This window comes from Podarcis muralis, chromosome 2 (assembly GCF_964188315.1).
Source record: "Podarcis muralis chromosome 2, rPodMur119.hap1.1, whole genome shotgun sequence".
NCBI lineage: Eukaryota > Metazoa > Chordata > Lepidosauria > Squamata > Lacertidae > Podarcis > Podarcis muralis.
Window position 1 is genome coordinate 65,798,152 of NC_135656.1, and position 15,048 is coordinate 65,813,199.

Below are 15,048 nucleotides of genomic sequence, written 5' to 3' on the forward strand. Positions count from 1 at the left end.
AAATAATATGCAAATTTAGAATTTTAATTGGTCAAAAATTATGGAAAATCTGTCATGTTAGGGTGGGGATACCCCCACTGCAGGTGTTAACTAGATTACCAATTCCAGGACGTTTGCGTTTTCATCAGCAATATAATTCTCATAAGCTTTAACATACTTGTCAGATTAAAATTAAGAATGATGATGACGATGTAGGGCCACAATCAGAAGAAACCCTTTTCACATATTTACCAGCTCATGGGGCCCTCTGCCATATTCTGCACTAGCCTTTTGCGTCCTGGTGAGAGGAAGCTTTGCCTCATACCAGAAGAAAAAGGGCTCACTGCACAGAAACGGGACTGGGCTGGCTTGTCACATATGAGCTGCTGTCTATTGTTTTCACCATCATGTAATGCTTACTAAACAACACTGCAGCTGCTATACTTTTTATATATGCTGGAAGCCGCCCAGAGTGGCTGGGGCAACCCAGTCAGATGGACGGGGTACAAATAAATTATTATTATTATTATTCCTTCTTGGAAGGTTTTCAGTAAGAATGCTGGCATGTTTTTTTTTAGCTTATTGTTGATTTTAATTATTTGTTTGAATGTTTTAAAATAATTGTTTTTAACGGTATTTTCCATGGTAATTTTATTCTTTTTGTAAAACACTTTTGAGTTTTTATTACAATCGGGCAGTATAGAAATCCTGCAAAAATTCATTAATTAATTGCTTTACTGGTTGCTATTGGCCTTCACAATATGTATGGTCTTCAGTGTTGTCTTCTATGTTGTCCCTTCAGAGGCAAGAGGACAGACCCCCCTTCTCTACCCTGCTCTACCAGCTCAACGAAATATCTGAATCTGATCTTTAACTAAAGATGAAAGGAAGCTGCTTCTTAATTAAAAAAGAAAAAAGATATGAAAAGCATGACCACGTTTAGCACGCATTGTTCAGAAGTATTCATTCACACTGAAGTAGCTGACCTGGGACAGAAATAGCGACAGGAATCCTGGCTATTTAAAAGTCCAACACAAACTGAGAAAATGGATAATGCAAGATGCTTTCAGGGTTGTGTCTAATTATCTGTTCAGTGAGGATTCAGGAGTCTATCTTCTGTTTCACATGGTGATACTGATATTGAATATGATGAACTGCCATTGCTTTATGGAGCTGACACTCTTTTTTTAATTGAAAAATGACTCATTTCAAGGGGAACTGAAGTATGACTCTCGTCCTCCAAGCCTGCTTGAAGCTGAATGGGAATATTAAGCTATTCATAAACAAATGTTTTAACATAGGACACAGCAGGGACAGGTGGGACTCGTTACTGCATCTTGTACATTGGGAAAGTTAAGAATGGGCTGCTTGCTTCGAAGCTCTAGAGTATAAAATATAGGATTCTGCTACTTGTTTATTGTCACTTTTTACATAATGTGTTGAAAGAAAGGGTGGGGAATATATATATTCAGCAGGGTTAGCTAATATACAAATATTGTATAATATATTCTTTCACTATCAACTGTTTTTAATGTTGCTACAAGAAACATGGGTAAAAAAAAATGTGAGCACCTCAGGTGGCAAGTGCTGAATGCTATTAATGATTGCAAATTGTTACTTTATTTTACATGAGAGAAATATAAATATATGATATATAATGTACATTATATTGAACTTCCACCTTAGTTGCCAAAATTTCTTGAACTGGCCCTTTACCTTTTTCCAATGGTCAATTACAATGTACATTATTATAAAATACCCTGCTGGACTGCTCTCCAATTGAGGATGACTTTGAACTGATTGTATTGTATTAGAATAGTAGCTATTTAAGAGTTTTTGTACATTGTTATTGCTGTGATTATATTTTTGTATTGTGTTTTCATTGTATAAATTTTGTTAGCCTCTTTGACCATTTTCAGATTGTAAAACTAGAGATTCTTTTAGAAAAATGCTGGAAAATAAATAATAACGGAAATACGGAATATGTAGATGAGATGAGAAAACTATTACAAACTGTTGGAGAGTCATATGTCCTGTTGTCTTCCATGTAAATACTATCATTACAAAAAGTTTCAATGCACAGGTTCACATTTAACAAATCTTATATATAAAGGAGAGTTCTATTGGATATTGGTGGTTGGCCCCAAAACAAGACCTTTAAAACAAATGTCCTGATCCAGCAAGAATGCCACTGTATACGCCAGGCATCGGCAAACTCCAGCCCTCCAGGTGTTTGGGACTACAATTCTCATCATCCCTGACCACTGGTCCTGTTAGCTAGGGATGATGGGAATTGTAGTCCCAAACATCTGGAGGGTCAGAGTTTGCCTATGCTTGGTAAACGCAGCCTACATGTGTTTCTTGTGTTAATGTCCGTAGTCCAGACACATCTCATCCAGGCTCTACTTAACTGACTGAATGTATTTCTGGTGCAAGGCTGTACATCTGCATCCAGGACCACAATTGTTGCACAAGACCACTGCAGCTAAATCAAGGCCCAGGCTGTATCTTATGGAAGAGAGACTTTGCTGCAGAGTTATCTTTGACAGTGTTAAAAACTGAGATAAGAAAGCTAGAAGCTAAATGGCACTTTAAACCTAGCTTATGGGTGCAACAATGGCATTGCCTTCAAAGAGGTGGAGCTGTATCTTGCTCTTGCATTTCAGAGTTGTACCCTCAGTGTACAACTCAGGAGTTGCTTGTCCTCGGTATAAAGGAATTGTAATAATCTGATACTGTACATAGTTTTGCATAAAAGTCTTGCTGTTACACATTTTTTTGAAACACTTGATTTCCTGTTCACTTTTTTTTATTAGGCTGCCTTTTCATTTTCACACACTTATGGGTATGTTTTTTATTCCCCCCCTTTTTTTTTTTAGGGAAAGAAAGGGTGGAAATAAGAAACAGACACCTGATAACATAGGGCTGGCTGAATGCTGCACAGGCGAGGCTTAAACTGCTTGCCTCTCCCCCCTCTTTTTGGAGCCTCCTGCTCCTCTGTTCAGCCCTTAAGATGAGAGAGAAACGCCGAGGCCAATAGGCAGGCGCTCACTCTTTCTCACAGCAAGCAAGCGGACACGCAGTTGCTGCTCATGCCGCCGGTTTCTGTCGCTCTTCTCCCCTCCTTCCCTGAGTATGCCTACAGAATTTGCTCCAGCAGCAGAGCCCATTCCTCCAGCAGTTTCAAGGGGGACGGGCTTTGCGGGGGGGGGGGGGGGTCCACAACCCGCGAAACTCCAGTCCCCTGTCGTTAACAGGTGCAGTTACTGCCTGACAGGGGGACACGGTCGATGCACGCTGCGGAGGCGGCGGGAGGCGAGGCGTGCAGGGCGGAGGTTGCGCGGGGGGGGGGGGGGCAGGTTTCTTTCTCGCGCCAGGGGGTGGGGGGCGATGAGCACAAGAGCTCAGGAAGCGCGCAAGCTGTAGCCATTTCCTGCTCTTTGTGCGTGTGTGTGAAAGGGAGGGAGGGGGAGAGAGAGGGAGCCTGTCTGACTAGAACTCTCTCTCTCTCTCTCTCTCTCTCTCTCTCTCTCTCTCTCTCTGTGTGTGTGTGTGTGTGTGTGTGTGTGTGTGTGTGTGTGTGTGTGTGACACGAATAGATCCGAGGAGGAGGAGGAGGCCGAGGCTGTGGCGGCGACGGTGGAGACTGCCGAGTGGTGGCAGCAGCGGCGCCTCAGCATCTCTGCCTCCTCCGTTGCCCGCCGCTCGCTGCTGCATCCCGCGCAGAGCCCAGCCGCAGAGGCCGGCAGCATCCTCGCTTCCAAGGCCAGGTAAAAAAAGAACCACACACACACACCGGTGGATCCCGCCATCCCGCAGCCGGGGATCCTGGGGGCGCGACGACGATGGCATCCCGGCGCGCGCGGCTGGGGGAGCCGCTGTCGAGCATGAGGCGGAGCGGCCACGACTAAGGCGGCGGCGGCGGCGGGGTGGGAAGATGCCTCTTGGCGCGTGGCTTTCTCGGCTTTAGCGAAGGGTCTGCGGCCCGGAGGACGAGAGACGGGGGTGGGTGGGGGTTGCATATATATATATATGTGGATATATATATAAGGACGCAGGTGCGGGGTCGTTTTCCTCCCGGCGGCAGAAACGGCGGAGCTTCGTCAACATCCGTCGCCCGCCCCTGCCCGCAATTCATTCATCTCCTGCTCGCTTCGGCCGCCGACCGTGGCGGAAGGAGGTGATGGTGGTTTGATGTGGGGGGGAATCTGGGCAGTGTTTGCGCAGGAGGGGTCTCCCCCCCTGCCAAGCCTGGGAGCCCGTTACCTCCCAAGGGCCGAATATGACAGCTTTGCTTGAAGGGCGTTGAACCATGAGACTGCAAAGCTCTGCCATGATTCAAACGGGTTTGCAACAGGCTTCTGGCAAGACCCCGGGCTCTCCTCCCCCGCCCGTATATTTTTATTTTTGCATGGGGGATGCATTTCAAAGCATCGATGCAGGCCTGGCGGGGGGGGGGGGGTGTGTCGCAGGTGGCCAGGTGCCGAAAGAAATTGGGCCCAGCTTGGGCTCCGAAGGAAGGATTTTCCAAGAGATCTCCCAGAATGCCTAGAGCTACCTGGGATATTTCAAGGCCTCCTTGTTTATTATAGAGCACCAAGCAAGTTCCGTGTGATTGGTTTGTTTCCTATGGGGGGGGGGGTAGGGATGGAGAAATTGTGGTGGTTCCCAGGATTCTCTGCAAAAATGAAATGCTTATTCTGTCTTTCTTAATGAGCACATAGGGTTTAATTAAGCAGTGGCTTCCAGGATCAAATCGTAGCTTGTCATTCCCTTGCACAGTTGGCCAGTAATTTAGTCATTAGGTGGTTGTGGGGTTGTTGTTGCTTTTGTTGTTTATTTCTGTCTTTTTGGTTGGGAAATTGAAGGTGTGGTGCATAGGCAGAGATAGACCAGGGTGTGGGAGGCGAATGGAAAATGCTCAAAGGGAAATGATGTGGATTCACAGCAAGCATGCACATTGTCAAAACTGGAAAAATAAAATAAAAAAGATTAAGTGGTAGAGTTGAAGGTGCAAATAAACATAGCTGAAAAAGCAATGCTGCAGATCATACTGAAAGAAGCAGTTGGAGCCAATGGGATATGTGGTCTTTAACTTTGTAGAATTAGAGGTACTGTAATTCACTCAAAATATATTTTGGTTTGGGCAATAATAAATCAAGCTTGATTTTTTAAAATTCTTTTCCTGTCCTGTGTCATGTACACTCATATCTGCATTCCATCCTTGAGAATACATTTAAACAATGTTATACAGAAGCATTTGTCTGAGTCAAACTTTTGAACCCACAAGGTGTGAGTGGGTTGGAAATGAATTAGCTAGTTTATAGGGCCAAGAAGGTGCCAGATGACAGGAGATGAATTGGTTTTGCAGAGAATTGCTGCACAAGTCACAGCTGAGATCTGTGAGGGGGGGGGGGACATGAGAAGGGCAAATAGAAGTGGGTGAGTTCTGATGGAGCTTCTCTGGATTCCCCCCCCCCCCATATGTGCCTAGTGGGAGTTAAATGTAAATAAATAAATAAACGAACAAACCAGAATTTGAAGTTGCAGCTGAAAAGGATATTGTTGGTGATTCAGAGGGGGCCTCTGAGCCATCTCTTGCTGTCATTGTGGTGGCTGGGGCTGTGGGGTTTCACATCAAAATAATCTTAAGTAATGAGGTTGAACTGACCTGCAGGAAATGGAAAGGAAGGCAAGCTGTGATCAGGTGTTATTTGTTGTATTAGACGGTGAACTGCACCTCAGGATGTGTAGAGGATTTTTGGTTGCTGAAATGTAAGTAATCAGCTGGCTCCAACTATTTTAAAATCAAGCTTTGCTCAACACAGCAGTTCTCAGAGTGAGAGATGCACCTCTTCACAGAAGTCATCTAGGAAACAGCCCCTACCAACCTACCTACCAACGAACTAATTAACCACACTCTTCTAAAGGAGTGTTTTAGAAGTCTCCCTGTGATGTCATTGTGTGCATTTCTGCATCTATTCTAGATCATCTGTTTTTCTTACAGTTAAGTTTTGTTTTCCTGCAATCCTTCTCATTCCCCAACCTCATTTTAGCTTTTTATTTTGTTTTATTTATTATGTGTACCTCACTTTTCCACTCCCCAAAGGCAGCTTATAGTCATTTAAAATAAAATCAAGAGTTAAATGCTATTCCCAAAAGTTGGAAGATCTTTTGCAGTGGCTTCTGGTGCTGTGTTGGAAACTGCAGCCAGAATGGAAAATTAGATACACCACAGTACCCATGGAGAAGAACCTGGGTATGTACCTGGAGCTGTTCTGACATAATAAGTAACTCTGGCTAGATGGAAATGGAAACTTCTATATTCCTTGTGGCCACCTGAGAAGAGAGGGAGCTGGAGGAGTGTGCAAGCTCAAGGCTTGTGCACTTAATGCTAAATCATGGTTTAGTGTCCCATCCAAATGCAGTCATTGGTTCCTCCATTTCAACTTGTATTAGATATGTATAGTCTAACATTTCAACTATGAGAAGAAGGGGGGATGTCCTTTTAGGGGTGTAACGAGGAATTGGCTAATTTTCTCCTTCTCTACCACCTTATATTCCTGGTAAGGAAGGAGTCAGCACAGGGAAAACATCAATGCATGAGGCGAATGGTTCTGGATGATTTCAACATAAAAGCCAAGGCGACTTTGTCTGGTGTAGTTCAGGAATTCATGGCCTTCATGACAATCATGGACCTGTCTTAGATTATATCTCAGCCAGTGCATGTTGCAGAACTCACAATGGATCTTGCCTTCTCTCTGGAACAAGTGATAATGTCATTACTTGATCAGGTTTGACCTGTAAGCTTCCCAGGGGTCTGGGATGGTTTTGATAATAATCCTTGCTGGCTGATTGAACCAGAGGGACCTGGACTGTCAGCGTTGGCCATCTGCAGAGTCCTATATACTTGTAGGAGCTTAGAGTAATTAAGTGATAGGCTCCACGGCTAGAGCACAGGGTGTCAGACAACTTGTAGCCAAAATGACCTAATACAGGTAAGAACTCACTTGATGTCTTGGCCTTTGATGGTGATAATAATGAATATGTGTCCATCACCATTGTGATATAGCGTTGTCCACCTCAGTGTCGTCCAACAGAGCTGTTTTGTGTGGTGAGGGGTGTCCTGTGTGTGGGCTTCATGAAACAGACCTTAGAACCCATAGAAGCCCACTAGGAAGAACTAGCAGTGCATGAGCTACTGTAATGTGTTTCACATAGGGCTGCCTTTGAATCTGTTTCAGAAACTTCAGCTGATGTAGAGCATAGCCATCTGGTTATCGACAGGTGGTCAGCACATGCTACCTTGATTGGGTTGCCAGTGCATTTTTGGACCCACGTTAAAGTACTGGTTATTACCTTTAAAGCCCGGAATGGTTTGGAGCCAATCAAATTATTTAAAGGATCACTTGAAGCCATATGGTCTTGCCCACAGCTTAAGAACTCAGAGGGCTGACTTCAGTGCCTGCCTGTAAAGTCAGTTAGACTGATGAGCAAATGTATATAACCTGAAATTATGGAATGCAGTTCTGTAGTGATTAAGCAGACCCCCATCTCACACGTTTTTCTTAAAAAAAGTATTTGATAGAGGGGGACATGAATGAGTTAACTGGGCTAAGGCTGAGTTAAAATTTATGCTGGTGATTTTAACATTATTATTTATTGTTGCTGACTTTTAAAAGTTTTTTTGGAATGTGTTTGCATTTTAAAATACTGTATGAGAAGGTACTATGTGGACACTCTCAGAAAGTGTAGTACAGTATATGTCCCTTAAATAAATAACTAATGTTACGCTTTGTAGACAACAGTGAATGAGGGCATTTTCAAATAATTTGGTGGATGTTTCATTAGCTTAGCTTATTGTTACTGAGCAGAATTTTATTTCATAAGAAGTAATGTGTGCTTATAGGAAGTGCTTTAATTGCATAGCTTCCATGTCCTGGCTTAGCGTAAATATATAGCCATCCATCAAAGCAACAGGTATTTCTACAACACCACTAGGATCCCCTAATAGTTCTTGGTATAAAGTGTTTAGAAAAGCAGTATCCCAGTGAAATACAGTAATTCTAAAATGATAGCATAGGGACATATGGTGGGAATGAATGTCATACATTAATTCATAGAATTGAGCGAATGAGATGAGAAGTGGTATTAAAAATGAAAACTTTTGAACTATTGAAAACTAATGAAAACTATTAAAACTATTGAAAACTTTAGGCTGGTGGTAGTTCAGTAAATGTGTGCCTCAATTACATTTTAGCTTATTTGCAGTATTCCTGCTGGTTCTCATTAGACCAATGGTCTTCCACACATGGGACAGAAGAACCCATGAGTTGGCCATAGTCTGACCCATGGTCACAGCAGCAACTCTACCACCATAGCAATATATTATGTAAAATCAAAAATTGGATCTCTAAGCACCTTGAGCTAATGATATATAACAGATGGGACAGCTGACCCAACTCATTTTTCAATATTAATTATTTCTGTGAAATATGTGTCAGTTTGGAATATGTGGTATTTACTTTATTCAGAATGCACACATTTTGATAATTTAATTAGAATGTTTTGGTTACATCCATTTAACTATTACTTAGAGGACAGGATTCAACAAATGAGTCCCATCACCAGAAGGCCTGCACAAGGACTTCTGCATGTGCAACAGGGCTTCTCCCCCTCCCTCTCCTGCAGACCCCCTGCAATTGGCTTATGGGGGGAGGGGGTTTGCAGGAACCCCCATGGAGCAGCTCATGGAGAAGAGAGGGGATCAGTCCTTCTTGCAAGCCGAATTGCTTGTCCTGATAGAACAATCACATTAGTGCTACACTGAATTCCTCCCAGAGTAGATCCATTGAAATTAATGGATATAACTTAGTCATAGCTATTAATTCATCGAGTCTACTCTGAATATGGCTAATCTTGGATTAGAGATGGAAAGGCCTGAAAAAGGAATGGGGGGGATGTCCCACCCAGGCCTTACTTTTGTGTTTTTTTCTTAATCATTCTCAAACAAAATAATATTTTTTAACAAAATATTTGAGACAAGGTGCTCATATATTTACTAATCCAAAACAATTTCAAAAAATGTGGAACAGCAAGACTTTTATGCAAAACTATGTACAGTATCAGATTACTACAATTCCTTTACACCGAGGACAAGCAAGTCCTGAGTTGTACATTGAGGGTACAACTCTGAAATGCAAGAGCAAGATATAGTTCCACCTCTTTGAGGGCAATGCCATTGTTGCGCCCTGTGAGTTCCAAACCTAGACACCAGGCCAAGGAATGGCCTGAGTGGGTGCAACTGCACTGAAACTGAGAGGATAACAGAAAGCCTTCTCTATATAACCTTCCATGATTCAACACAAGAATCAGGAGCACATTTGCTGTTATAGGCTCCCCATATGAGCTTGCCTATGGCTTGAGGTGCTTCCAACCCTGGTGCTTCCAACCCTGAGTGAAATTTGGGGTTCTATGACCTGCCAGAAGGCCTTCCCAGTAACAACATCCCAGCTGTGGAACACAATCCCCAGACTTTGCCATCAGTTGTATAGGCCTTTAATATGTGTTAATTATGGTGCCAAAAAGATATTATATGAAGGAAAGGGGTATAGGGAGAATCCAGGGCTTGTCTGCAGAGTGGAAGGAAAGGAGGACCTTTTTCTGCTTCCCCGCTTCCATCCGCCCTCTGAAGCATGGAGAAGAGACCCTTTTAAGAATATTAGTGGGGTGGGCAGGGGATGCATGGCTTTGTTTTTTGCAGTCTTCACATCAGGACTAGACAATGTGAAAAATGAACATAATATTTTAGCTGCAGTTCATTTTCAGCTTTGCATTCTTGTTATTAAAGAAGTAGAAGTGCGCCTAGACATTCCGTTGTTGTGCCTATAACCTAGGATTAAGGTGCCATTTAGCTTCTAGCTTTCATATCTCAGTTTCTAACACTGTGGCAGAGACGGCCACCTTGAGTGTCCAGTTTGCAAACCTAAGACTTAAGTGTCCTTCCATGATCCCACTCCAAGGAGGGGTCGCCTCTCTCCCCAGGCAGGATCAGTGAATGTGAGTGAGGTGACACTGAGCAAAAGGGATGGAGGGAAGGAGGGAAAAGGCGACTGTGTATTCCTAGCCCCGCATGGAAGCACCATCACAGCCTGAGCCAGAGCTGCTTCTTCCCGGCCACCACCTCTCCCTGCACTAAGAATAATAATAAACGTGCCAACCCTCTTGCTGCCCCCCAGGGAGTTACCCCAGATGGCCGGGGGGGGGGGGGAGGCGCCTCTGCTCGGAGTTTCACACTCACCCCCTTCACTTCTCATCCAACACCCAAGCAGTCTTTTCGAAGCAAGCAAGGGGGCAGGACTCAGGTGGCTCAGAGGTCGGAAAAGAAAGACGCTTCTCCACTTCTCAAAGACCGGCTCATGCGCAAAGGAAGGGACCAGAAACTTGCTTTTTCAAGTTGAATCAATTGTATGTAGGGTTGCCATTCCGCCCCCCCCCCCCCGAAAGGGCTCCTGTGCTTTGAACGGCTGCCTGAGCAGTTCCCACACGTGGAATGTGACTTGTGAATGGAGAGTTTCGAACTGTCCCTATAGCATTTCCTTTGGCATATAAAATGATATTGTATTTCTCAGGCTCATGACTGATGCTTAGGTTGAGAAGGGCTATTCCTTAGGTCAGAATTGCTAAGTGACAGTTTTGATTGCTAGCGGTTTACTTGGAGGCAGTTTTGTGTTGTTCTTTTGCAGTGTGTGTGTGTGTTGGTTGACCTGCTTGAATTATCTGTTTTGCAGGTAGCATTTTGATGATTACTTGCTGCTAATCACATGTCTTCTAGTAGTTTGACTCTTTGACTATCCTCCTCAGTCACAACTTTGTTTTTTGGAATTCTGCAGTGTTGAAGATGGAGCTGTTCTAAGTTGATTTCTGAATCACATGCTCCTTGTTAAACATGGAGGAGCTATTCTTTTGATCTGCATAGGATGGTGACTGCACATTTATGAAAGCAATTGCCCCAGACCAATTGAGTAGTTTTCCCATGTTCATCATGGAACAAGTGCTTCCAGACAGCACAAGGGCATCCTACCCAGTGCTAATTTTGCCTAGGGAGTTGCTGGTTTAGGCTGGCTTTGTGATGTCTGGAAATACTTAAATACTCTTTTTAGGTCCTTTGTGAAGAACAGAAGGCATTGCACAGAAAATAATTTTTAAGAAAGGGGGGCGGATCACTTAAGATTTTTTGGAGATAGTGTCTTCTGTGCTTCATCATGTAATTTGAAGCAGAGTATGTGCTGTGTGAAAGGTCAAAAGTCTCCTTGTGGTTTTTTTTGGGGGGTGGAAAAAAGTCCCTTCTTTCAAGTTAGCTGATGCAATCCACTTCTAGTGTAGAAAGTATGTAGTTATCTGTTGAGAGCTTGGTGCTGTAACAGTAGTCGGTCAGGCATGACAGTGCAGGAAGTATTGCACCTATACATGAACCACAAAGAGTACAGTTTATATCCCTCCCACCCCATCCTGTTTTCTCTTTTGAACACTCACTTTGTCAGCTCTTGTCCCATATAAACCCACGAGGCACAGATGGCTTCTGTTGGCTAATACCCCCTGCTGACCTTTTGAGGATCACTGACCCAGTGACCCCATTGCAGTATCACTGGAAAAAAGAAGGAACTATTTGGCTTTTATGGCTGTGGAGATGATGACAGTGGCGGCACTAAGTAGCAGATGTTCTTGGCTCATGTGGGAAAGCTTGATAATTCTGCCATTATAGCAACAAAAATCTCTCCTTAAAATCATGAATTGAAAAGGAAAAGACATGAGATTAGTGTGTAAGCTTTTTCAAGTTGAATCAATTGTATGTAGGGTTGCCATTCCGCACCCCCCCCCCCGAAAGGGCTCCTGTGCTTTGAACGGCTGCCCAAGGAGCAGATACTTTGTTGGGGTAATTTTTCTTGGTAGGGAAATTAAATGGTGGGGAAAGCTTCATCTGTTAACATTTCTGCATGCCAGGGACCAAGCCAGAAAAAAAAACCCCTGGCAATTCTAATTATGCAGAATATGCATACATTTTGCTTCACTGTTCTCATTTAAATATTTTTGTCTGTTTGGGGTAATGATATCAAAGAACAATGGTGCTGATTTAGAGGGGAATAGTACATCCTTTCCCCTTTCCATACTACAGCCAAACTTTTGTAAGAAGCAATATTTGAGTGATAACAATACTCAGCCATGTTGTAAGCAAGGCTTTCTAGCTTCAGACCTGCCCTAGCTTCCTTTACTTTCAACAACATTTTCACATAGAGACTCTGCCAGTGAAACTTCCGCCCTCAAAGAAAACAGCATCTCAAAGCAACCAGCAGTGACAGGAGCAGCCATGCCTGCTGAACCTCTCCATGTCATGAAGCCGTTAAACGCACATGTAGTCTCCTTCATTTCATGAGCACATGCACAAAGAAATACCGTATTTTTCACTCTATAAGACGCACCAGACCACAAGACGCACCTAGTTTTTGGAGGAGGAAAACAAGAAAAAAAATATTCTGAATCTCAGAAGCCAGAACAGCAAGAAGGATCTCTGCACAGTGAAAGCAGCAATCCCTCTTGCTGTTCTGGCTTCTGGGATAGCTGCGCAGCCTGCATTCGCTCCATAAGACGCACACACATTTCCCCTTACTTTTTAGGAGGGAAAAAGTGAGTCTTATAGAGCAAAAAATACAGTATGTGGAGCAGAAGCACAGCATGAAATCTGCTGTGTGGGATGGAGTTTGCACTGAAGATATTTTGCTTTCTAATGCGGTTCTGTAAAGATAAACTTGGGCTGCCGTCCTAAGCCCACTTACCTGGGAGTAAGCTCTACTAAATGCAATAAGATTTCTAAGTGGACATGATTAGGATTGCATTGTTAGTCATGTATCTTATGCCCAGAAACCAAAGGGACTATTATAAATAGGCTGCAGGTGTTATGTAACATGGAATGATCCAGCAACTACAAGAAATTTGTTGTTATTGTTTTCTAAGCTTCTCTGCGTGACCAAAACAATTAATGTTCATGTCAGAAAGAGATGCTCTTGTCCACATGCAACATTCCAGTTCTGAGACCAATGGCCACTTTCTGAGGTACTCCAGCCCTCTTCTCCAACTGCTGAACACTTCAAAATGCTAAGCGTTATCACATATCAGGCACCTTAAATAGGACTTTCATATCACCTCACATCACCTGGCAGGGAAACCTCAATGCCAGGTTTGCACATTTATCAGTAGGTGTGAACCAGCACTGAGATGCACAGAATAAAAATGTGACAGAATTGAACTGTGGGATATAACCTCATTTCATGCAAGACTGCAGTGAGATAAACAAGAGTCATTCACTTCAGTACCTCTGAGGGAATATTATTATAATGTGTGCATTCCTCAAGAGGATTGCTACTCCGCCTGCCTTTGGGCTTGCTCCCAGGGGCAACGAAATGCAAGCTCTTGGGTCCTATGAATGTGTAAGGAGTTTGAGTTCAGCTCCTTCAAAATGAGAATAGTTGGTGTGACCCATATTTCTTCCTTCTGGAAACCTTTTATTGTAAATCACTGGCCACAAAGCCTAGGCAGGCAGCTGCTTTGCTGTGACAGCTGTATATCACACTTGCCATAAGGACCTTTTCAGAATTACCTCATCTGATCGTTGTGTCCATCTGTTGTCACTTCCATACTTGAGATTGTAACACACATTAAATAACAGAGCCTTGACGAACACTACAGTTTTGCAGGGCCTACTGGTCCACAGATGAATAAAGATAAATAGACATCCATAAGTCCTTGTACACATTCCTTTGCTAGACATAGACACCTTTGCACATCTCTCCCCCCCCCCCCAAACTCCTCATTCAGTAGACTTCAGAGAATGTAGTTTGTCCTCTAAAGAATCAATTAGTTATTTGATCCAATCTAAAATGCCCCATGGGAATGTAAAGATAATTCAACAGTTGTATAGTGTGCTCGGATGAATTATCAGAATTTTACAGCCTCAGGAATAATAATTAGTTTATTCAGCAATGTCGGCCTCTGGGTTATATTGACAGAGGCCAGACTTAATTGATAAAACCTCATAAACAGAAGTAGAAGAGGCATTTATTTTATTGAGCAATAATGCCAGTGTATCTGCTGCACTGAATCTGCACATGTTCTCTCAAGGTTGTGTTTCCTTTGCAGATATAACCACACTTTCCCACCACTCTGCAGGTGCCTGTGCAAGTGCTGTAGACATTTGTTGGTTGTTTCCTTTTTCTGATGTGAAAAATAACAAAGTACACAGAATATTAAATGAAGCACATGATCAGTCCAGTTGAATCAACTGGATAAGTAGAAGCTTTTGAAAGATGCTGCAAAATAAGGGAAATGTTTTCTGGGTGTCACTTGTGAAAGTGTTATCATTGAGGACTTCTCTTCTGACAAACGGGGTTGGTTTCTCCATACTCAGGGGACTCCGTAGGTTGTTGTTGTTGTTTAGTCGTTTAGTCGTGTCCGACTCTTCGTGACCCCATGGACCAGAGCACGCCAGGCACCTCTGTCCTCCCTCCGTAGGTACATGAAATTATAAAGTTTGTACATTTTTTAAAAGCAGAGCAGAGTTCCCAGAGTGTTACTCGGGACTGTTTGTGTATGGAAATAGTTTAAGACAGTGAGGCAATGCTTCTTAAAGCAGCTGCACCACAGTAATGGTGTGCTGTTGGCCCATAGTATGGTAACCGCATTACAAGGTTACTATTGCACAAATGGCATGCAGAAGGTAGTCACAAGATCTTTAGATACACAAGGTACTAGAAGGCTACAAATTATCCTTGTACCTCTCATCTGTGTCTCTTTTATCTCTCTCAAGACAAAAACATTTATCTACCTGCCCACCATATGATTGTGGTGTAGTCTTGTCTTAACTGCTTGTGTATGTAAATCAAATCAAGTCAACGTGGTTTTCCTAATGATCTTAACGATCCACATGTGGACTACCAGCAGGCTATCTTAATGCTGTCTTAAGGCGGTTTCCCTTTGGAAATGCAGCCATGCAGCTTTGTCCTATGCGAGTTTACT

The 15,048-nt window shown here is 43.2% G+C and overlaps 2 protein-coding genes across 5 annotated transcripts in view; both read left to right on the forward strand.

Moving 5' to 3' along the window:
* Positions 1-1,258, forward strand: part of ITK (IL2 inducible T cell kinase) — a 38,487-nt gene extending 37,229 nt beyond the window's left edge. Inside the window, exon 17 of the mRNA XM_077924626.1 lies at positions 782-1,258. Within this exon, the coding sequence (XP_077780752.1) occupies positions 782-853 (72 nt within the window). The 3' untranslated portion in view covers positions 854-1,258. The remainder of the gene's footprint in view (positions 1-781) is intronic.
* Positions 1,259-3,536: 2,278 nt separating this feature from the next.
* Positions 3,537-15,048, forward strand: part of CYFIP2 (cytoplasmic FMR1 interacting protein 2) — a 65,927-nt gene continuing 54,415 nt past the window's right edge. For 2 of the 4 annotated variants that reach the window (XM_028718361.2, XM_028718363.2), the window contains exon 1: positions 3,538-3,749. The gene's annotated coding sequence lies outside the window, so the exon portion shown is untranslated. Of the gene's footprint in view, positions 3,750-4,044; positions 4,160-15,048 lie in introns of those variants that run through there. The other 2 variants (XM_028718364.2, XM_028718362.2) reach the window with 2 other exon arrangements.